The sequence below is a fragment of the Porcisia hertigi genome, chromosome 23 (genome assembly GCF_017918235.1).
Source record: "Porcisia hertigi strain C119 chromosome 23, whole genome shotgun sequence".
Lineage (NCBI taxonomy): Eukaryota > Euglenozoa > Kinetoplastea > Trypanosomatida > Trypanosomatidae > Porcisia > Porcisia hertigi.
Genome location: NC_090582.1, coordinates 128,987 through 149,806, shown reverse-complemented (window position 1 = coordinate 149,806; position 20,820 = coordinate 128,987). Strand labels below are relative to the sequence as shown.

Sequence of the window (20,820 nt, the reverse complement as noted above, 5' to 3'; positions counted from 1 at the left end):
CGCACCCGCTAAAGGCGAGACGGTTTCGGTGACAGTTGCGTGTGATACTCGGAGGGTTTTTTTTTCGACACTGGCCTTCGTGTGTGCGTGTCGGGGGGGGGGGCAGGGCAGGGGAGGGGAGGGGAGGGGTGAATAAAGCACGACTTGATCCAATCGAGGGTGGAAAGGGCGACGTGATATCCACCTTGTCCATCCTGGAGAAAGATGTCCTCTTCTGTGATCAGGGAAAAGTACACACAACTCACATGTGGGGGCAACCACCAACACACAAAAAAAAAACAAGAGGCACCACAAAAAAAAAAGTGAGCGCTCGGTGTCGCTTTGCTTTTGGTTTGAAAAAGCCCCATGGAAGTGTGTGGCGCACCAAAGCGGTTTGAGCAGAATGAACAGCCCCCCCGCCCAAAAAAAAAAAATAATTAGATAAACATTTGGCAGGTGTCATTTTTTTTTCTTTGAGCGGGGGAGGGGGAGCGCATCACATTGCACCGGCGACACCCAAGCACATCCTTGTAGGCAACGAGTGCACAGAAGATATCAGCCCTCATTCAGACGGCCACCAACGACCCCCGCACAGAAACTTCCTCGCGGATGCGTGACTCCGCCTGTGCCAGCGTGGTCGGTTGTGCGCGGCCGTACCGCGACTCGTCTACCGGGGGGAACCACTGCCGCAGATCGGAGGCGTGGTGGTGAACAATCCGCACACCATCGCCTAGGGTTGGGTTCAGTGTGAGGTATCCGCTTCGCTGCAGTTCGTACAAGACGATGTTCTCCGCCTTGTAGGCGTTCTGTGGGTGAGTGACACGGCGTACAAATGACTGCGGCACCGGTGGCACAAAAACAAAGGCGTCGTGTGAGCCGCGGTAGTTGTACAGGAATGGTGCGTCGAGAAGGTTGTCACTCTCGTAGCGTGTGAGTGCAAGCGCTAGAGGGTTACCCAACGCCTCCCCAGAGTCGGGCCGCGTAACCCCCTCTCTTTCATCTGTTACGCCCGTCGTTGATTCCTGTTTTTCGTTGCAACGCAGTGTGTGTGGTGGTGGTGGTGATGGTATTGCGCAGGACTGGATAAACAAATTTTCGACTGCTGCTAAAGAGAAGTGATCGGTGGAGAGATACACATCTGCGTTACACACCATCGTAAGGCGATTTGAGAGAAGCTGGTTCGCGTGGGCAAAGAAGTCGGCATAAAAAGGCATACTGCTGCCAGACCGCACCAGAGGTACAATCGGAGCGACATGACGTCTACGATTCCGCGGCGTTGACGTTGTCAATGTTGATCCACTGTTGAAGTCAGGGTTGCAGAGAACGTGCTTCAGCAAATGCTTGTAGGCCTCAGCGCCTTCGACGATGAGGTGAATGGAGGCGACGCTCGGGTGTAACTGATTGAATCGCAGACACTCCATGTACTCGCGTTGGCGAGCTTGCTGGTGCTCGAGAATGTCTCCAGCCAAGGACAGGCTTCCTGGCAACCCCCGAACAAGGAAATATGAGGTGACAATATTCATGATGGATGTCGAAGAGGAGGACGAGTGCAGTACGTGTGCGAAGTCAAGGCGAGCGGGGGTGGGGGTGGGGAATCAAGCGTAATCTGCTGCTGCTCGTGGTCTACGGTTTGCTCCCCTTTATCCCCCCCACCGCCCCCACCGCCGCGACTCGGCCTCTCTTCTCCTCTCTTCTCTCTCTTTCTTCACTGGCGCAGACTTCGCAGGCGCCAGAAGTGCCGTGACATCTTCCCAGTGATGAGGACGGAGTTCGACAAGAAACACGGAGAGATGGAGAGATGGAGAGCAAACCGTGTCACAGTAAGGTTGGTGAGAGCACGTTCGCACGCAGCAACAACAACGAGGAAAATGAGACGAGGCGTGAGAAGAGGGGTATGGTGGAGAGGCACGAACGCCCGTGGTGTGTTGAGCGTAGGTGTAGACTGGCGGTGTGCCACCGCATTCAGCACGCCCGCGACTTCGACAGCTGGTGAGCTTCCGCACACGTTGCCTTAGACATTCTTGTGGACGAACAGGGAAGCTGGGAGGGGGGGGGAGGGAATACGTGCGCAGAAGGGGAGGGGGGGGTATCTCCCCCTCGTCTTTCGTTTATTCAGACGCTGCTACCCTCCCCCCCCCCCCTCCCCTCACCACCAAGCGCCCCCCAAAAATTCAGTGGGCACGTTTTCTTTCGTTTTTCCCGTTCAGGTAGTGCAGATAAAAGGTCAGGCATCGCAACACACACACACACACACATCGTGAATTGAGTCCACAGAAACGCATAGTTTAAGATAGCTCAAGTACTACAGAAGGGTTGGAGACGGTGAAGGCAGGCAAACACGAGAGGGAGGGGGTGGTGAATTCAAGAGGAAAAACACACAGAGCGAAAAAAAAGAGAGGGCGGAAGGTGAGCCAGAAGGGGGCGACCCGTTGCACACGGCCCAAGGAAACAAAATCACCCGCGCGCGCACGCACAGGTGTGAGGGATGTGTGGGCCACAGCGAAGCATCCTCTGTCCCTTCCCTCGAGAGGAGATGTGCGCCTGTGAGATAATCCCCCCTCCCCTTCTCTCCAGCTTGGGGTGCCGGTGGTATACTACCCGCTTTGTAGGGAAGTCAAACAGGAGGTATCCCCTTCACCCAATAGCCCCCCCTCCACCGCCCCACTAATGTCGGCTGTCCAAATCCTAGAAACGTATTGTGTCGGAGTGTACTGCGATAGGAGACAGACGTTTGTGGCATTCCAACAATAGACGTACTGGCAGCATGACCTGAACTTATCTCCTCATCCGGCACCGTCGGCGCGACTGTGATGCGACCTAGGCAGTCTATCCGGGCAGGGTTTGAGGCGGGGCCTTTATTGAGGTGACTGAAGAGTGGTCTGTTCGGTCGTGCGTACGGCTACTCCACACCGTGCGATGTGGCCGCTGTTATAGGTCAGGTGTCCGAGCCCGGAGCTGAACTTATAGTGGATGACAAAGAAAGGGGGCACAATTCTGTGTAAGATATTCGACACTATGGTGAGAGGGAGGGAGGGAGGGTGGGTGGGAGTGTGTGTGTGTGTGTGTGTGTGTGGGAGTACCAGATTTGGTGCACAGACACTAGATCACCAATATGTGGTGCGTAATTCTCGTCAGGGGTCCCCTCCCCCCCCCCCTTCACTCCCCGCATACGCACACACAAACTCGAAAAAAAATATGCACACCACATCTCGATGCTCATGTGTTCCCTTTCACTCCCACACAGCGCAAGGAGTGAGTTGTCACGTGTGTGTATATGCACATCCCACCACGCACCCCCTCCCCTCCCCAAATCTCTGTGTTGCACCATGACTGAGCCCTGGAGTAATCCAAGGGGAAAACCGTATCTGCCATGCAACGGGGGGGGGGGGGGCATCTCCCATGCGCCGTGGAGGCGTCTGTGCAATGGCAGGGCTAAGCGAGGGGGTGGCGGGTGCCATTGGAAATCGTACAAGTACAGCTAAACGAGGCGAGCGCACTCACGGTGGGGGCAGGTCGCGCGGTTGGCAGAAAAGGGCAAGAAATGCCCTCAAGAATACGTGGCGAGCAGAGGCGGGGCGCAGAGGATCGCTATCCTTTTCCATCTCGCGTAGTCGGACAGCTATACACACACACACACACACACACACACACACTGGTCTCCGACTGCCATGCATCGGCTCTTGCGGAGCTCACAATAATGTACGCACGCACACAGGTGGAAGGTGCGGCTTAGTGATGGTGTTGCTGCTTCTCCTCTGGTGTTATGTGCGCCTTCATGAACTGGAACTCGTGCGTCGTCGTCTCGTCGTATGTTTCGCCCTTTTTCAATGCCGTCGATGGGAAGGCCTCCACGTTTGGGCTATTCGGAAAGTACTGACACTCCAAGCAGATCGCACCATGCCGCTGGAAGCGCTCCCCTTTGGCGCCAGAGGCGTCGGCCGGCAGATGGTTCGCCGTGTAGACGACGATGGCCGGGTTCGTGGTGCACACCCGCATACGGAGCTTGGTGGCTGAACTGTACAACAGCGCTGCCTCCCGCAAGGTCGAGTCCCACTTTTCAAGGGCTACCGGGTCGTCGTAGCCGCCGCTGTCGCGGCCGTCCTCTTTCGTTGCCTCCATCCCCTCGGCAACACAGCGCAGTTGGGAATAGTCATGCGGGGTGTCCTCCACAGGGCGCATGTCACCACTCGGGATGCCCGATTCGTCTGTGACCGCAACGTACTTGGAGTGTATCTGCAGGTAGTGGTTGGTGATGCTTTGCGGCAGCGGTGCTAGCGCGTCCGCCGTTGCTGGTCGCGGAACACCGTTCAAGTTCCAGTACACATGATTGGTCATGTTGATCACCGTCATGTCCACTGGCGTGTTATCTGCCAGCGAGGCTTGCAGGACGTACTTGAGGGTGGGCACCGTAGCGGATTTGATGATGCTGTAGGTAGCGGTTACATGCACCTCGCCAGGGAAGCCCTGGTCCATGTGCGGTGAGATAAGGTGGAACGCTACGCCGGTCTCGTCCTCGCCGTCCGACAGGAGGTACCGCCATTCCTGGTACTGAAATCCGGCAGGGCCACCATGGAGAGTATGCGGACCGCAGTTTTTGGGCAGAGTGTAGGGCGTATTTTTTAACCTGAACTCGCCATTGGCGATGCGTCCGGCGTAGCGACCAACGGTGTGGCCTACCGCCGCGTCTGCCCTGAGGGCCTCGTCTGGGTTCGTGTAACCAAGGCAGACATCAATCCACTCTTCACGTTCCTCGGTCGTCGCTTGGTCATGTGGTTTGCGCACCTTGACAGAGTTGAGTGCCGCACCACGAGACAGCAGCTGCACGCACAGGTCCTTTGAGCTCAGCGTTATCATGAAAGAATCGCCAAATGGCTCGGCTTTGGCACCGTGTGCAAACGTTGCCATCGCCAGCACATGGTGAGCGTCAGACATGCTTGATTGCTCACAATACCGCGCTGTATGTGTGCGGACGAGTGGACAGAAGATGACGGCGAAGAAGGTGGTGTATCAAAAGTGGATATAAAAAAGAGATACAAAAAAAAGGTACGTGTCAAATCACATTGAGGGGAGGCGGGAGGGGGGAGAGGGGGAGGGAGAGGGGGAGGGGGGGACGTTGATGACGTCAAAAACAGCCCCCCTTTTCTCTTTTCGCTGGCGAAAGATAATCTGTCTTTGGGCGCTGCTGTGGGGATGCACAAAAAAAAAGACAAACAATATACAGATGAATGGACTCTGAAGGTCAACAAGGAGAAGATGGGAAGGAAAGAGAGAGAATCTGGACCGAGGAGAAGCCGTAGTGCAAAACGAGATGAGTCCAGAGCGACGGGCGCAGATGATATTGAGATACACACATACACCTGCCCTCTCTCTCATTCATTCATTCATTCATTCATTCGAGAATTGAGACCCTTCGAGAAGATGTCCTTTCGACATGTGTGTCTTCTCTCATATGTGTTTTGTGTTCGTTCTTTTTTTTTGTTGGGCCCGTTTTTTGTTTTGCTCGCGCACATAGACAACATATCCCACACACGCGCGGAACATTGTTGCGGGGTATAAAAAAAGAAGAGGCTGTCGCGCTTGGTCTGGTGTCACTGTACTCTGGAGTTGCGAATTCCCTTTTAGAAGCAAGAGCCTGCACACCCACACGCACGGGAGGCCGCGAGCAAATCTGGGAAAAAACCACTAAAACCCCCAGCGTAGCTGCGATGAACAGAAACGCTCTTTGGTCTGTATGCGGGATGTAATATATATCGAATAACGCCGCTGCCGTTCTCTGCGGCGGCGGCGACACCACGGATGGAAAAGTCGAGGGTGTTTTACACCAACGTTAGCAGCCCTCCCGCGGTGCACGCGCCTCCTCGAGCACGACGGTGGCGTTCAACGTACACTCGATGAGATGCAGGCGTACGACCTGCAGACTCGCCATGGCCTCCGTTGCAACACATTGAACGTGGTAAACGTCGTACTCGGAGGCTCTCAAGAGAGTCAGGAGCTGCCCAACCAACCCACTAGTGTTGGAAAAGGAACGACTAGATCTTGTTTTTTGTTCCACCCTGTGTGGCTCAGGCTTCGGAAAGTGTTGCCATGGCAACGGAGGTGCATCAAGGCCTCGTCTGTGGAGGAGTGCGGGGTGGGTGAGAGAAGGCACCGATGAAAGGCAGCAGGACGATGAGGTCGGCGGGCCGGAGTCGCAGCTTAGCAATGCATCCTTTTCGGTGTACATTGGATGCCAAGGCAAAGAGGAGTCCCCCATTTAACTCGTTCCCGTTGTGTGCGTGTCTGTGTGTCTGTAGGAGTACCGCGTATTCTCAGGCACCGTAGAGAGTGCATAGGAGAAAGGACTAGACCGCGTGGTAGGCTCCATCACGTTCTTCAACTCCCCTCTCCCTCCCCTCTTTCCCCTCTAGAGTCTTCGGGATACCCGCATGAGGGAGTGAGTCAATAAAAGACGCGTGTCTGAAACGGGAACGCTGGCACAAAAAAAAGGGGGGGTGGTGGTGGAGTACAACGGCACAAGGAGTCCAGGGAGGGGACAAGATACAGTTTAACTGGGGAAGAAAAAGGGGGGTACCCCCCTGGTGTACGGACTCCCTATATGGAAGCCAACGTTCAAGCGCTGCCTCTGAGCTGGTCTGAAGAACACTGCAAATGATCCGCTCCCCCTTTTACTCCTCGGCGTAAAGATGCTGCCGCACAGGAGGATTTCTGTTTTCTTTGTGTATGCGGGCCCTTTGACCAACAGCATGTTTTCATGACCTTTAATCGTTCTTTTTGGTGCGTGTGTGTGTGTGTGTGTGCAGTCAAGCGAAAGCGATACTAGAGCAACGCAACTCTTTGTGTTTGCGTGTTTTTACTTTACATATACCATAAGGCAATCGAAAGGGGGACACCAACAGGGTGCTGGCGATGGGGGGGGGGGGGGATGGGGAGAGAGAGTTTGGGCTCCACCCGCGCCCCCTCCCCCCGGTGCCGCCGCTGATTCTTATTTTTTTTCCGGATTACAAGGCGGTGGCGGCGGAGGCTTTTTGCCATTTCTTCGCCCTCATACCGGGTGACTTTGACTTTCTGCCGGCACCCGACTTCGTTTTCTTTCGCTTCAACTTTCGCTTGGGATTCTGCGGTGGACCGAGCATCGAGTTCATGGCACTGCTGCTGCCTGGCCTCAGGAAACTCGGCCTATGGTGTGACGCACCCCCCGCCGATGAGTCTCTCCTGCACGTTTCGCGGCCCTCTGTCGAGACAAAATGAGCGCTGGTGTACCGGTGAAGGCGCTTCGAGTCTTCCATCTGCCTGTGCCGGATCTCCTCAAACGACGCGGCCTGGTCACTGCTACACTCGGCGAAGACGTTGAAGGCCTTCACGCAGAGTGCAACCACCATAGCACGCCACCAAGGGTCAAACACCATCGGTGTTCTATTGCCAGTGTCCTCCATGATGCGGGCTGCGCCTGCACGAATAATCTGAGCCGGGTGGGGTGGTCCTATTGGTCGCCGAAGCCCTGGCACGAGCGGCTGCAGCGGCCCGCTGTTGTCATTGCCGGTGGTCAGGAACACGAATTCCCGCAACAGCCGGCGAGACTCTCGTTCCCAGCGACGGGCAACAATGGCGCTCGTCGAGACCCCGGCGGCGGGCTTTGCGCCAATAGGCGGCAGTATCGTGCCACCATTCGAGGTGTCCACATTTGTTTGTGGTCGTCTGCCTGTACCCCTAGCGGCCGCGCGGGAGGGAGCCAGGGAGTGGATCAAGGGCACAACGGCGTTAACGTCCACCATGGGCGTGTCACCTGAATGGGTGGCGAGGCTTCCAAGGAGGTCGAGCACGGTGGTGTCAGTCACCGGCTTCAGTAGTGTGCGAGAAAAACGCTCATTGTTTTCCATGACGTTTTTTAGCACATGGGAGGCGGTGCGGGGATGCAGCAGCACCCCGTTCATGCATGCCGTGTACAGGGACGTTAGCCCCCGCGGCATACTGTTACACTCGTCGTAGGCGAAGTCAAAGACTCCCTTCTGCAGTGCGTGGGCAACCATTGGGTGCCGATCAGTGGCAAACTCGTAGAGCTTGTCGATGCACCCGGCAGCAATGGACGGGAGAACTTCGTATTCGCAAACCAAGAGGTGGTCGCTGTCGTCCGTGCAGGCCGTGTATGCAAAGGCGTTCAGCATCCGCAATGCAGGTAAATCACTGTCGTCGGAGTCAAATGTCGGGAGGTCGATCCCGTTCGCTTGCTGTAATTGACCCGCTGCTCCAAGCGCCCTGGTCGCTGCGCTGCTAGACCAGGTTATCCCCCCACGCCCCCCCACTTTAGGCAGGCGCGGTGTTGACCACGATTTATTGGCCTCATCGTCCAACGTCCCATCGATGCTGCGGTTGCAGTTGCTCAGGCCGATGCTGTCGTTGAGGCTCTGTAGCACCGGGGACATGTCCACCCACTCAGCATCATCCATCACCACGTACGGGTGTGTCAGTGTCACCGTGACACCGTTGCTGGCATCGGAGCTGCTGGGAAAGTTCTGGCTGTAATCTGTTGACGGCGTTGACCCAAGCTGGGAGGCAAGGGACGGCTGGGTAATGGCACTGACAATCTTGTCGGAGATGTTGCGTGGTGGCTTGGGCAACGAAACGCCGTGACCGTCCTGAGAGTCCTTGGGTGAGTGGGAATTTCTGTCCGTAGCGCGATGCAGGTCGGATGACAGCATCTCCTTGGCCATGTCTCCTTCAACGGAAAGTAAGCGGGAGGAGGCCGCTGATCGTGGTGCCACAGTCGTCTTGGCTCTTGCCGTGAGACTTATCTGGTGCTGAGAAACCTCGCATAATCCGGAGCTTTGGAGCTGCGTTGTTTGAGATTGTGCCTCGTACGTTGCAGGGAGACTGGGTGGAAGGGCCGTGGCCTCCAGCGTCCCCTTCGACTGACCGGATGGGGTGCGTGACTTTATCGAGAAGCTTGTGCTGTTCTCTACATCGTATGCCATTGAGAGTGTCTCACCGTCCACCGATTCGCCGTTCACCACTGTGCTCATTACAGGACTCGTCAGCGTCGACGGCGATGAGTTCAGTGTCGTTGGAGGGGCTTCAGTGGTCGCCGGGTTCTGCGCTAGTGTGTGCATAGCGTTGGGACGCTCGAACCTTGCGGCGGCGCCGGCAGCCACGGGCACTGAAGTCTGCATGCGCACTAGGGAGCCAGTGACAACATCATAGATGCCTGTAACGAACGGCGGCAGCGTTAGTATTGTTGGACGCCTAGCACTGCCCTGACTGCCCCGGTTGCCAACTTTGCTGCGTGTAGGCCGCTTGTCGGCGCTGCGGTCTTCTTTACTGTCACCACTGTCTTTGCTACGCTGGTCATTGCGGCTGCCCTTCCCAGTGGACTTCAGTGGGTGTGAGGAAAGACTGCCAAAGCTCTTCTTGTCCTCTTCGACGAAGGGGGCGTGTACCAGAATCTTAAGATAACGTGCGAGCGCATCGACGTTCCAGCGAAGGTGCATGGGTGAGTCGGGGGCCAGGTACCCAAGCGACACTGCGTTGTTGAGGGCAGGCAGAATCCAGCAGTCGAACAGAATAAATTTCGAGAGGCGGTGCTGCTCAATGGTCTGCAGGAGGCGTGGCAACGAGGCAGCGGCAGTCGGCGCAGAATCCTCGGCGGTGGCGCTGCTCCCAAGGCTCTTCATAGAGCCGTCAGCACCGCGAAAAGCGGACACATGGGATTTGCCCGGCTCACTGGCGCCGCCGCATCGGCGCAGGCTAGCGTGGTAGCGCTGCTTGCACACCCCCAGGCACTCCTTGACAATGCGTGTCGGCGTTTCGTCTGCCGCGTTTACACCTCGAAGCACTGAGTGAGCACGACCACCGGGCCGTGTGGACCCACTCCGAGTGTTGTCGGCAAACACAGCCGCGCGAGTGACGCCGACGCTCTCAAGCATGTACAGGTGCATGGTAGACACAAACTGAGTGAGCAGAAGAGAGATTCCTTGCGGGAGTCGCGCTGACAGGGCCCGCTTGCCGTACAGGGACCCGAGGAAGTAATTCAAGGCATACAGAATGTCTTGACAAATAAGGTCTTCCAGACAAGCGAGCCCGTAGAAGAAGTCGCTCCGCATCGTCTCTGCATCAACGACAGCACTCGAAGTTGGTGGCACAGATATTACGGAGGGAGGCCGGTATTGGCGTCCTCGCATCCCTACAGCGTCAGCCTGTTTGGGTGCATCTAGTGTTGGCTGCGGAGGCGGAGAGAGCAGGGATGCCCATGTGGCGTCAAGCTCAAGAGTGTTGACATAAAGCAGAACACCAGGCTTGCGCAACAGCTCGAACACGTGGCGGCAGAGCTGCTTCAGCCATGTGCCACCGTGCAAGCGAAGGTAGGTGGTGAGAATTACTAAAGGGCTAATGAAGCCTGTGAAGGTGCTTGAGAGCGGCGCAGCCGGCAAATTCGAAGACGTGAACTTTTTCAGAGCACCGCTGCCACGGCGAGCCCTCGCGTCACCCTGCCGCCTCTTTCGGCCGACACAGACAGGTCTATCGTCGCGTGGCTTAAACGGGTTCCGGTAAGACTCGAGCCGCGCCACTGCCTCTGCAAGAGACCCGACAGGATGGTGGAGCTGTACGCGGCCAGGCAAGTATTGCTGCGATTGTGGTATCGGCGACGCCGAGGGGCCATTTGCCTCAGCTGGTGGGGGACGACTGCTGTAGCGTGACAGAGTCGACTGCGACTCATCCGAGTTAGGAGCTTGATACATCGATGAAGGCGCACCACGGGCTCCGGCGGTCACGCCTGCGAGAGAGGTCGAGTCCAGTGGCACCTTGGCGTTCGCCGTTGTCGCATCCACAAACCAGTAGGCAATTTCAAAGAGCGAATTGATGGCATCCTCTGTGACACGCTTCGGCTCGATGTGAGGTTTATTCACTGGGATGTCGTCGTCCCTGGTGCCGGAGGGTTTGTCCTTTGCGGGCACGCCATCTGTCACCCCCGAAATGCCAATGCTGCAGCTTTCAGGCTCATCACTTGCTGTAGCAGCATCGCTCTCTGTATCCTGTGCTGTGTCAGAAGCCGCTTCTGCCGACGTCCCCGGAGTAGAATCATCAACGGGGAGCGCCGGATCCGCTGTCGAGGTTGGCAATGGCCGCGTCATGGTTACGCCTGGCACCTCAAACTGGTGTTGGCGCCGGAGAGCCTCGCGGCTGATGAAGCGGTACGCCGTCGGGGCGTCCAGAGCCGCATCTGTCAGAAAGTCTAGCACACGTCGGAGCATCGGCAGCGTTGTGTGGGCGGGGCTTTGTTCGTAGGCAAGGATAATGTCCTCCGTCATTTCTTCCATAAACAGGAGGGGACACAAGTCGCTTTGCTCCGCTGTGGCGCGGCTGGCGATCCCCAAGTTGGCTACTTGACGGCCCACGTTTTGAAGAGGCACTGGCGCCCGTCTCGCCTCCAAGCAGTGCCGTGCGTGATGATGAGTATGTGTGTAGAGCAGCTGCAGCTCCACAAAGAAGGCTGTTATTTGCGCGTAGTTGTAGCTGACATCGTGTATAAGAAAGAAAGAAAAGGGTGACTTGTCCCATCGACGGCGATGCTCGTAGGCCTCCTTCCATGAGCCATATTGGCTCAACAGTGGAAGGCCTGTGAGGTCAGCCGCGGGGTTGGCAGAGACTTGTTGTCTATTTGTAGAGCGAGTCTGTGCGTGTCGCGCTGCCTGAATATGATCCCTCGACCGCTGCACCGCTGCCGGCGGCGCCACCACGACGAAGAAAGGAGAGAAGCTCTCCAGGGTCCTTTGCAGTGTATCTTCCTGTGGCAGCAGCAGTGACGTACTGGTATCGTCAGAGAAGGTGAATGCGATGCCGTCAACCGTAGTAGGACCGTTCGCGATGATGTCGAGTAGACGTTGCCGCAGCACCGTGGCGCGCTGACAGTGCTCGGCGGCTTCGCGGTGCACCCAGGCCATAAGGCGGTTATCCATCAGCAGTGCCCATGACTGGTGGTGAAGTTGCAGCACCGCCTGTGGTAAGTCGTGTGGATTCACCCTGAAGGCGCTGCTCAGCAGTGTTGAGAAGCCGGCCCGCGAGAGTGTGAGGTGGTTGGCGTCGCTGCGGCGGCCGCCGTACAAGGCACGCCTTGGGGCCGGCAGGTTGACAGAATCTTGCACTACCGAGCTTTGGCTTTGATGTTCGACCATGTGCGAGTCGACTGTGTTTTGCTCGTTGTTGTAGTCGTCGCTGTCCTTTGCTGTCCAGAGGAAACTGAAGAACTTCGCTGAGAAGATGTCGTTGGCGTCGAAGAAGTCGTCCTTACGCAACATCGTTCCGTGGCCAGCCCGTCGTTGTCCGCTGCGATGACGAGAATGCTGGAAGGGCTGCACTTCGGTTTCATTCTTTTCGACAGAAAAGGACATGTCGAGACTGAAAAACTGATCCGCCGTCGTGCGAGCGCCACGGGAGCTGGGACGGCAGAGGGCCTCCGCATCACTCAGGTGGCCGTTCTGGGACTGGTGCCTTCTCGGATTGCTTTTATCGTTATCAACGTCATTGAGAGGAAATTCGTAGAAAATCGCGCCAGGTTGCCCTGGAGCGAAGTCGACCATATCGCTTCCTTCTGTCGACGTGTCATCGTAGTCATTACTATCGTCTTGGCTATCGGCACCTTCGCTGTTGTTGTTGCTGCTGTTGCTGCTGCTGCTTTCTTGCTGGAGGAGTATCACCTGCCGTCGCTGCGGAAAGACTCCTTCGGCGGTGGTGCATGGGTCTTTTGGCATTGGCGGTGGGTACGTGCAGCAGCCGAACTCTTTCAAGTACAGATTGCGCCACTGAAACTCATTTGCGAGTGCAGTCCCGAACATGCGCTCATTCTCCTCGCGGCGCATTGCTGATCGGTGGTGAGTGCGAGCGAGCGTGCGTGTGTGTGTGTGTGCCTGCTGGCCTTGAAGAGGGGAGTGGAGAGGATGAGGAGGGGAGGGGGGGGGCGTGCGAGTGCGACCACGCGGTTGGTCTACACCCAATGCCGAGTATCGGAATTTTGTTGTCAGCGTATCTTTCCCCTCCCCCCAAATGAAACTACATGTGTATCAGGCAGGAGGGGGGGGGGGGGGGGGCAGTTCGCAGCACCACGCTGTGTCTTGGATTCTGCTGGCACAGTGACGGTGGCGGCACCACTTGTGTGGTGCTTCTGATTCGCTTTAAGAACAGAGGAAAACGAGAGCGAGAGACGCGGAAGGGAAGGATAGAGGTAAAGGTGGAGGGAGGGGGCGAGACGAGGTGAGATGCATCAAAATATTTTTCGGTCGTGATTCCGCCCTCACCGCATACAGTGAGACAACCCCTCTCCCAAAGCCCGGAATGTCGTCCTAGACACACACACACACACACACACACACACGGAGAGAGAGAAAGTGGTGGGTGAGGGTGGGAAGCGAACATCTGGTGCAATGGTTGCTGATATACAGCTTCCTTCGCCGACCCGACTTCGTCACCTGAGAGGTGGTGTGTGGTGTGGTGTGTTATGTGGGGGCGATGCAGATGGGGCGGAGATGCCGTACAATCACGCGCAAATCTTTATTTTTTTCTGTCTCCAACTTCCCTCCCCTCCCCCCCCCCTTCAGACCAAACGTCTTCACCCACGCTTCCAGGGTTCACTGAACTACCGAAGGTGTGCGCGAAGTTGTCCTGGGAAACACACACAAACACACACACATGCACACACAGCGGGAATCAACACGTCAACCACTACGCCAACCATCAAAAAAAAAAAACTGTACGCAGCAGAGGGAGCCCCCCCCCAAAAAAAAAAAACAGGAGGCGGGGGTGGGTGAGATGAGTAGGAAAAACAGACCATCGTACGGAGATGGTGAGAAATCCAATCAAAGTCACACACACACACACGCCATACCAGAGGAGGAGAACACAACGTTAGAAAGTGATCGCTGGAAGACAAGGCAATACAGGCGATCAGAGGTCAGCGTGAAGAAAAGCGGTCGCCTGACGACAAATGGGGGAGGGGGGGGGAGGAGGGAGAGATATTTGTACTTCAGCAAAAAAAAGAAAAAGAATCAGAGAAGAGAGGTATGCGCGAGACGCGGTCATCGAAGTTAACAGCCACAATCGGAACAGACATGTCACACGCGTGGCAGGGGAGGTGCGCGAACACGAACAAAAGAGGGAAGAATAGAATAGAGAGGTGCAACGTATAATACACGGACTGTGGTCTCGTCCGCCTTGTGTGACAAGCGGGGCGGGGCGGGGCGGGGGGTGAAAGGTGAGTCCGATGGTGTGTGACAGAGCGTCCAGGACTATACGAAAAACAGCAAGAACAACGAAGTGCATCACCCAGCTTACACATTCCAGATCGCTCGCTCTCCCGGCTTTCTCTCTCTCCCTCCCCCCTTGCACCAGTGCCAAATCAGCGGACAAGTTTTGAGCATGTGGAGAGCAAAACCCAAGCGAGGCCCACGAGGAGGAGACAATACACGGCCAGCTGCATCACATCGGCGTTAAATCGCTCTGTTTTCAACCCAATGTTTGTTAGGTACTGCACACACATAATTGGGATGCTCACGGGTGACTGCTTGCCTGTCTCATCTGTTGGAGAGAAGACACAATGTTGTCCGTTGAGCTCGTTGACCATGAGCGATTCAAAGGCCAGGAAAAAAGGCGAGATGGACTTGAAAGCCCGCAGCGAGGGCGGAATCGTATCGGCCTGCACCAAAGCCCCGCCAAACACGAAGTTCCACAAGATGAAGACGCTGCTGAGCAGTGCGGCGGCACCAAAAGATCCACTGGCGATGCCGATGCAGAGGATCATCATTGTAATGGCGATGGAGAACAGAACAATGATGAGAATAAAGTAGAAGAAATGCAGGCCGTCATCCACTCGAAATCCCATGGGGAAGTAGATGACCGAGGCGAGTACCATGGCTGGGATAACGCGAAGCGGAATAATATCGACTACGATCTTGGAAATCAGATATGGCCATGTGGTGTAGAAGCCGTTCTCCCGCTCGACGTTGAACAGCTTCCGCTCGAGGATGAGCTGCTCGAGGCAGCTTAGCGACACAAACGATGTGACCAGCAGCAGAAAAGACACCGAGCCAGCGCGGTTAAGCGACCCGGGAAGATCGAGAGCCTGTTCGTGATAGAGGACACACATGAGCGTTGCCAGGCAGGCGACCACAGCAGAGTGGCACATCACCAGGTGAAAGGATCCAACCAGGCACGTGATGGAGCGGGAAACGAGTAGCTGCAGCTGCTCATACACATTCACGTAGTACATGCGGAAGCCAAACGTGGTTTCAAGAATGTCGGCTCCGCTCACCTTCCTGTCGCCATCACTGGGGTCAATGCCCAGGACAGACTGCGACGGCGCGCGCGGCGGCGGCGACTCGGGACTGCGGCACGGTGGCACCTGCGTGCACATTGCAGCAGATGGAGACCGACAAAACGAGGTGCGTCCTTGAGGCGTTCTCGCTGTGCCGGTATGCTCGAGCATGTCTTCCACCTGAAGCTCCGCACGCACGGCGTCGTCCAGCATCTCCTCCACCTTCATGACGTACTCGGCCTGGTTGTTGTGCAGAGCGCTTCTGGGCACCTCCCGTGTGCGACCAAAGGCGGCGGTGACGCGTTCCTCAAGAGTGGTCGCAGCGATTGCAGCAGGCCCGCAATAAATGCTTACGCCCCGCGACAGGAGCAGCACCTTGTCGAAAAGATCGTAGATCTCTTGGGAGGGTTGATGGATGCTGAAGATGACGATGGGGCGGAAGGCGAAGTAGTGCTTGGCATACATGCGCATCGTCGAGTCTTTTGCCAGTTCCACCACTGCCTCCACCACGCGCTTCGCACTCACCGCGTCCAATCCGCTCGTGGGTTCGTCAAGGAATAGGATGCGCGGGTTCGCCAGCAACTCAACTGCGATAGACACGCGGCGCTTCTCTCCGCCACTGATGCCGCGCGTCGTGTCGCTGCCAATTACTGTCTGTGCGCAGTGCTGCAGCTTCAGAGTCTCAATGATGCGCGTTACGATGCGACGCACGGTGCTGTTCGAGAGTGCCTTCGGGAGTTTCAGGCGTGCGGCATAGAAGATTGTCTGCTCCACGGTCAGGGATGGCAGCAAAGTGTCCTCCTGGGATACATAGCCAATGATGTTGCGGTACTGGGACGCGTGAGGGCCAGTCGTGGTGATTGGCGTGCCGTTGAGAGAAATTGTACCGCCAATAACCCCCGATTTGGCGCGGGCCGAGAGGAGATCCAATAGCGTCGTTTTGCCGGCACCGGAGGGTCCCATAATAGCGAGCACGTCCCCCGAATACACAGTAAAGCTGATGCGGTGGAGCAGCGTGCGTTGAAATCCCTCCTCAGCGGTTCCCAGCACAGGTGCCTTCAGCGTGTACTGGAGCTCTGACACCTCGAGTTCCAGCGGTGTAGAGGTGAGCCGGCGAACCTCCCCAATCCGCGCGCACTCCTCCGGCGTCAAGGTGAGAGCGTGCTCATACACACTTGCACGTGCAGAAACGGTGCTCAGAGAGTGACGACTGTTGCGTGAAGCGCTTCGTGATATGAGATCCACACGCTCCCCGCGCGAAGGTGTCGAGCTGTGTAGGAGTGGCACTCGATCGTGTGCATCGGCGTCGTCGCTGTTTCCGTCCAGCCCAGAGTGTGGGTAGCCGTTTGTGGTGACGCCAGCGTTGCTGCTCAGATGCACGTGGGTCTCATCCACGACAGTTGGGCCGTCGGCCTCGTCGCCGTCGTCGTCATCCTCGTCACCGTACGGTGTGTTCACGTGAAAAGTGACGAGGAAATCCCTGCCCCGCTCGTGGGAGATTCTGTTGGTGTAGTAGTAGTGACCCCCAACCGCGCTCGCCACGAGCAACACTAGCATCACTAGGAGGATACCTAGATTCTGCTTGGCTAGGACGGCAGCACCGCCGCCACCGTGGTCGTCCGGCGAGTCTTCAGGGAAGCGAGTAGGGTCAACACATTCGGAGGCACGACAGTCCCCCTGGAACACCAGCGAAAGATCCGTCAGCGTCAGCTCGCACGTCGAGGTGTCTTCCCCGCAGAAAAGGCGGATGCTGTTTTGAATCGACGGCAGGATGAAGTCATTCAGCTCCTTTGTTTTTGAGCATATTGGGTCATACTGCGACGGCGGGTCCTCGGCGCAGGCGCAATGCGTCTTTTGGCACTCATAGGTGACAGTCACCTCCTGTGTCGAGACGGGCTGCATGCTGAGGATCATCAAGGAGATGTACACTAGCACCGTTACGGTGATCGTGGAGGCGAGTGCCAGGGTAAAGGACTTGGTGCGGTAGGGCCCCAGGAGCGTCGTGAAGGCGCCGAGAAGCGCTAGTGAGGCACACTCGACGGTGAGCAGCACCTGCCCAGTGGTGCGCGCGAATCGGAAAAAGCGCTGCCGCAGTGTGCTGTTCGTGGCGCTAGTGTCCGCACTTCTCTGGCCGTACTTTAGGGAGCACTCGCGGGCGTCACAACGGAAAAAGGGGTCAATGTAGCTGTTTTGGGGCTCAATGCGATAGATGGCCATGTTGCACATTCCCTGATCGCTTTTCTTGAGGGCGGTGCCGTCAGGTGTCGAGCAGTTGAACAGGATCTCCGCAGTGATGTTGCGCTTACCACCCATGAGTCCAAGGAAGAATTTGTTCTTCAGCGTGCACTGGAGCTGCTTGTTATCGCCGCGGGCGGCCATGTTTTTGTTGCACTCTGCAGTATTGCCGGCGTACTGCTTGCACGCCACGTCGCTTTGACACAGTTGGCAGTTGAGGCCGTTGAACTGCTTCTCGTCGCACTGGTCGCAGAACTTGTTCACTGAATTCACGGGCAGCACGCGGTGAGGGCCCGTGCCGCCGACAGAGTTGGGGCACTGCCGCTGAGAACAGTTCTCTGAAGTGTAGTAAAGAGAACAGGTGCAGTGATCACCTGCGGGGATACCGCCATTGAAGCAGGTTGTCGGCGCCGCCTGCCGACTAAGCGAGCTGAGCAGATACACACTGTCCTGGGCCGCTCCCTCCCCCACCGCCACCGCTGTCGGACCCAAGTGCAGTGCATGTGTGGCGGACGTGAAGACTATGAAGAGGACAACAGCCACAAACGTGACAACTGAGCTGTACGCTGAGGCTCTGCTGCCACACGATATCTCCGGATGTGGTTTCATCATGGTACTCTCGTATAACGTAGGCGCCTCTCGAGCAGACACACTCTCCCCGCACCCGCCGCCCCTTTTTTTTGTTGTTGTTGTTGGGTGTCCCAGTCACGACCTCCTCCTGAATGTGTATAGAAGAGAGCAGCAGGTTCCGACAGCTGTCAAATAAGCGCTGGAGCAATTGGAGGAGGGGGAGGGGGGGGGAAGAAGGAGAGGGAGACCAAGGGAGAGGGGGGTGGGTATATATATATATATATATTCTCTATAACTTAAACCCCACCCCTCACACACACACACACACACACACACACACACTCGCCCCTTCGCTCGCGTACAGCGCGTTAGTAATGCAGCAGCGAGCAGTGAATTAAAATCTCCGGAGTGCGTGCGTGCACGTAATGGTCAGGCCAGCGCCTGTGTTTTGTGAACTGGAATGCACAGGTGGGTGGTGTGTGTTCCTGGGTCTGTGTGTGCTTGTGTGTGTGCGCGCGCCCATACACAGGGGGGGGGACGACTGGGAACCTACCCACCGCAAGATGGACAGCGTGCCCAAAGAAAATAAAGAGGGGGAGAATGAGAAGAAGCGGGGACCACTTCCAAACACAGCAGAGGCGACGGTGGCCCCAGCACAGTAGTTGGCGGGAAAAAAACGAGGCCAGCCAAAAGGGGGAAGACGTGAAAACCAACACACAGAAGATAGTTGCAGAGACTCTACACGCCGCAGAATAGTTGGGAGGACTGGGGGAGGGGGGTGAAGACCGAAAGTGTGAAAAAAAGGGGGAAAAAAAAGAACTCAAAGAATTCACAAGAAGGCATGTAGCACAACGTGTGGTGGGCGAACGTCTTTCAGCGTGGGTGCGCAATAACAAAAAAAAAGGAAAAAAGGGCGGCTGAGATGGAGAGAGAGAGCCAACCGGTACAAGACTCCGTGTGAATGCGTAAGAGTCTTCTTTTTCCTGTCATGTACAGATTTTCACTTGTGACAGTGTGCGCGGGAGCTAACTAGGAGGGGGGGGCGGTAGAAAGTGCTTACAGGGGAAAAGGGGGGGAGGGGGGGCGTGTGCAAGAGGTGTGTGAGTGTGTGTGTGTGTGTATTTGTGAAGGGGGAGGGAGGGGGAGGGAGGGAGGTATATTCAAGAGGAGGAAGAAAAAGTGTGGGAATGAAGAATGGGATGTACGAGGGAGATGATAGCGTAGGGGCATGGGAGGTGACGGCGTGGCACTATCCTCACCTTTTCAGAAAGTACTTCTTCAGCACACATACCGCACCACCTCTGTATGTCTATTGGTGGCGCTGTAGTCTCCTCCTCCACATTTCTCTCCCCGAGGTGCCATCCAATGCGAACCCAGAGAAGATCATCGGTGCTGTAACTCACCCACTGAAGTGTGACGTTCAGCTGCGAGGCGAGGGCTGATGAGAGAGGGGGGGTTAAAGGTGTTACTGTCATTGCCCACTGGACCAGCTACCCACGCCCAATGTCCCCCCGCACCCCACCAAAAAAAAAACAGGCAGTATTGTTTTAACTTCATGGTTCCCCCCCCCCCCACTATCATTCGGTCTATTTGCTGTCGACTGATCCACTACCTCCTCCCCCCCTCCCCCCCCCCCATCGACACCCACCTGCGGTCATGCCCGCTTCTTCAGCATCCTCACAGACCCCTCCTGTCACCCTGCACGCATCGCTCTCTCTCTCTCTTGCGCTTGCAGAGGTTAGAGCACCATCTTTAAGAGCTCCCTTCAATCCTTCTCAAGTGCGCGTGTCCTCCTCCTCTTCCTCACACACACACAGACACGTGCGAACGCGATTGTGTTCGCGTAGTCGAAGGCCGAGTTGGGCGATGAGGCGTACACGCACAACAAGAGGAAGAGGGGCGGAAGGGGCGAGTGAGGCAGTGAAAAAGAGGAGAGCAGGATAGCTGAGGGAAGTGGGGAGCAGGGGCGAAGGGAGGAGAGACACAGCGGTGTGACACAACAAATGTATTATAGAGGAAAAGGGGGGGGAGGGGGTAGAAGAACACATGCGAAGGAGAAAAGAAAAAAACATGGACACAAAACAATTCCTTTGCTGTTGTCGAACAATCGAAGAAGAGTTGAAGAGTGGAGGTAGAGACGGAGAGGAGAAGAGCTGGAGGTGAGGGGGAAGAAGGCCCCCCACCACCACCACCCTGCCTAATCCATCACCATCACCTCCATTGATCAGCGGCCTGTGTGCCGTTTCTTTTTCACAACACCACTCAGCACCCCCTTTTTTTTTGTCCGCACAGACATTTTTCTTGGACATCTTCTCACTTGTTCACTTCACCTAAATACACCCCCAGACCGAGACGCGTTCGTTTTTAGCCGATGGTACACACATGTGCGCGCGTGAATCTAAGAGCCGCTTCGTGTCTGTGGCGCTACAACGCTCAGCTGGCAGACACGCACACACTTGTATACAGTTCTTTGAAGAAAAACAACAGCAAAAGAGGACTATGCAGACGCCCACAACCGCAGGGAGGCATATCCGCAGATCCAAAGATTCCTACACTACAAGCCCTCCTCATCCTGCCCGTTCCGTGTGGCGGTTGGGCGGCGCCGCGTGGTGCCGATGGGATTATTGCAAACTCTGCTCTAGTCTGTCGTCTGCGCTTTGCAGTGTAGAGGGGAGAGAACAACAATGGCGACAACAAAAAGAGCACCGCAGCAGCACGCACGCACGCACGTCCTCCCCCCC

General features: G+C 56.4%; 5 protein-coding genes across 5 annotated transcripts; all 5 read right to left on the bottom strand.

The window, feature by feature from the left end:
• Window positions 1–545: 545 nt before the first annotated feature.
• JKF63_04807 (uncharacterized protein) lies at window positions 546–1,502 on the bottom strand (the record flags this gene model as incomplete). The annotated part of the gene is made up of 1 exon (XM_067900781.1): window positions 546–1,502. One exon carries the CDS (start codon window positions 1,500–1,502, stop codon window positions 546–548), a length of 957 nt encoding a protein of 318 aa, XP_067756981.1.
• Window positions 1,503–3,708: 2,206 nt separating this feature from the next.
• JKF63_04806 (uncharacterized protein) lies at window positions 3,709–4,911 on the bottom strand (the record flags this gene model as incomplete). Its single annotated transcript, XM_067900780.1, has 1 exon — window positions 3,709–4,911. The coding sequence occupies one exon, from the start codon at window positions 4,909–4,911 to the stop codon at window positions 3,709–3,711; it is 1,203 nt and encodes a 400-aa protein (XP_067756980.1).
• An 895-nt stretch (window positions 4,912–5,806) lies between these two features.
• On the bottom strand, window positions 5,807–6,202 carry JKF63_04805 (uncharacterized protein; the record flags this gene model as incomplete). The annotated part of the gene is made up of 1 exon (XM_067900779.1): window positions 5,807–6,202. One exon carries the CDS (start codon window positions 6,200–6,202, stop codon window positions 5,807–5,809), a length of 396 nt encoding a protein of 131 aa, XP_067756979.1.
• Window positions 6,203–6,977: 775 nt separating this feature from the next.
• On the bottom strand, window positions 6,978–12,827 carry JKF63_04804 (uncharacterized protein; the record flags this gene model as incomplete). Its single annotated transcript, XM_067900778.1, has 1 exon — window positions 6,978–12,827. The coding sequence occupies one exon, from the start codon at window positions 12,825–12,827 to the stop codon at window positions 6,978–6,980; it is 5,850 nt and encodes a 1,949-aa protein (XP_067756978.1).
• A 1,532-nt stretch (window positions 12,828–14,359) lies between these two features.
• JKF63_04803 (uncharacterized protein) lies at window positions 14,360–18,118 on the bottom strand (the record flags this gene model as incomplete). The annotated part of the gene is made up of 1 exon (XM_067900777.1): window positions 14,360–18,118. One exon carries the CDS (start codon window positions 18,116–18,118, stop codon window positions 14,360–14,362), a length of 3,759 nt encoding a protein of 1,252 aa, XP_067756977.1.
• Window positions 18,119–20,820: the final 2,702 nt, after the last annotated feature.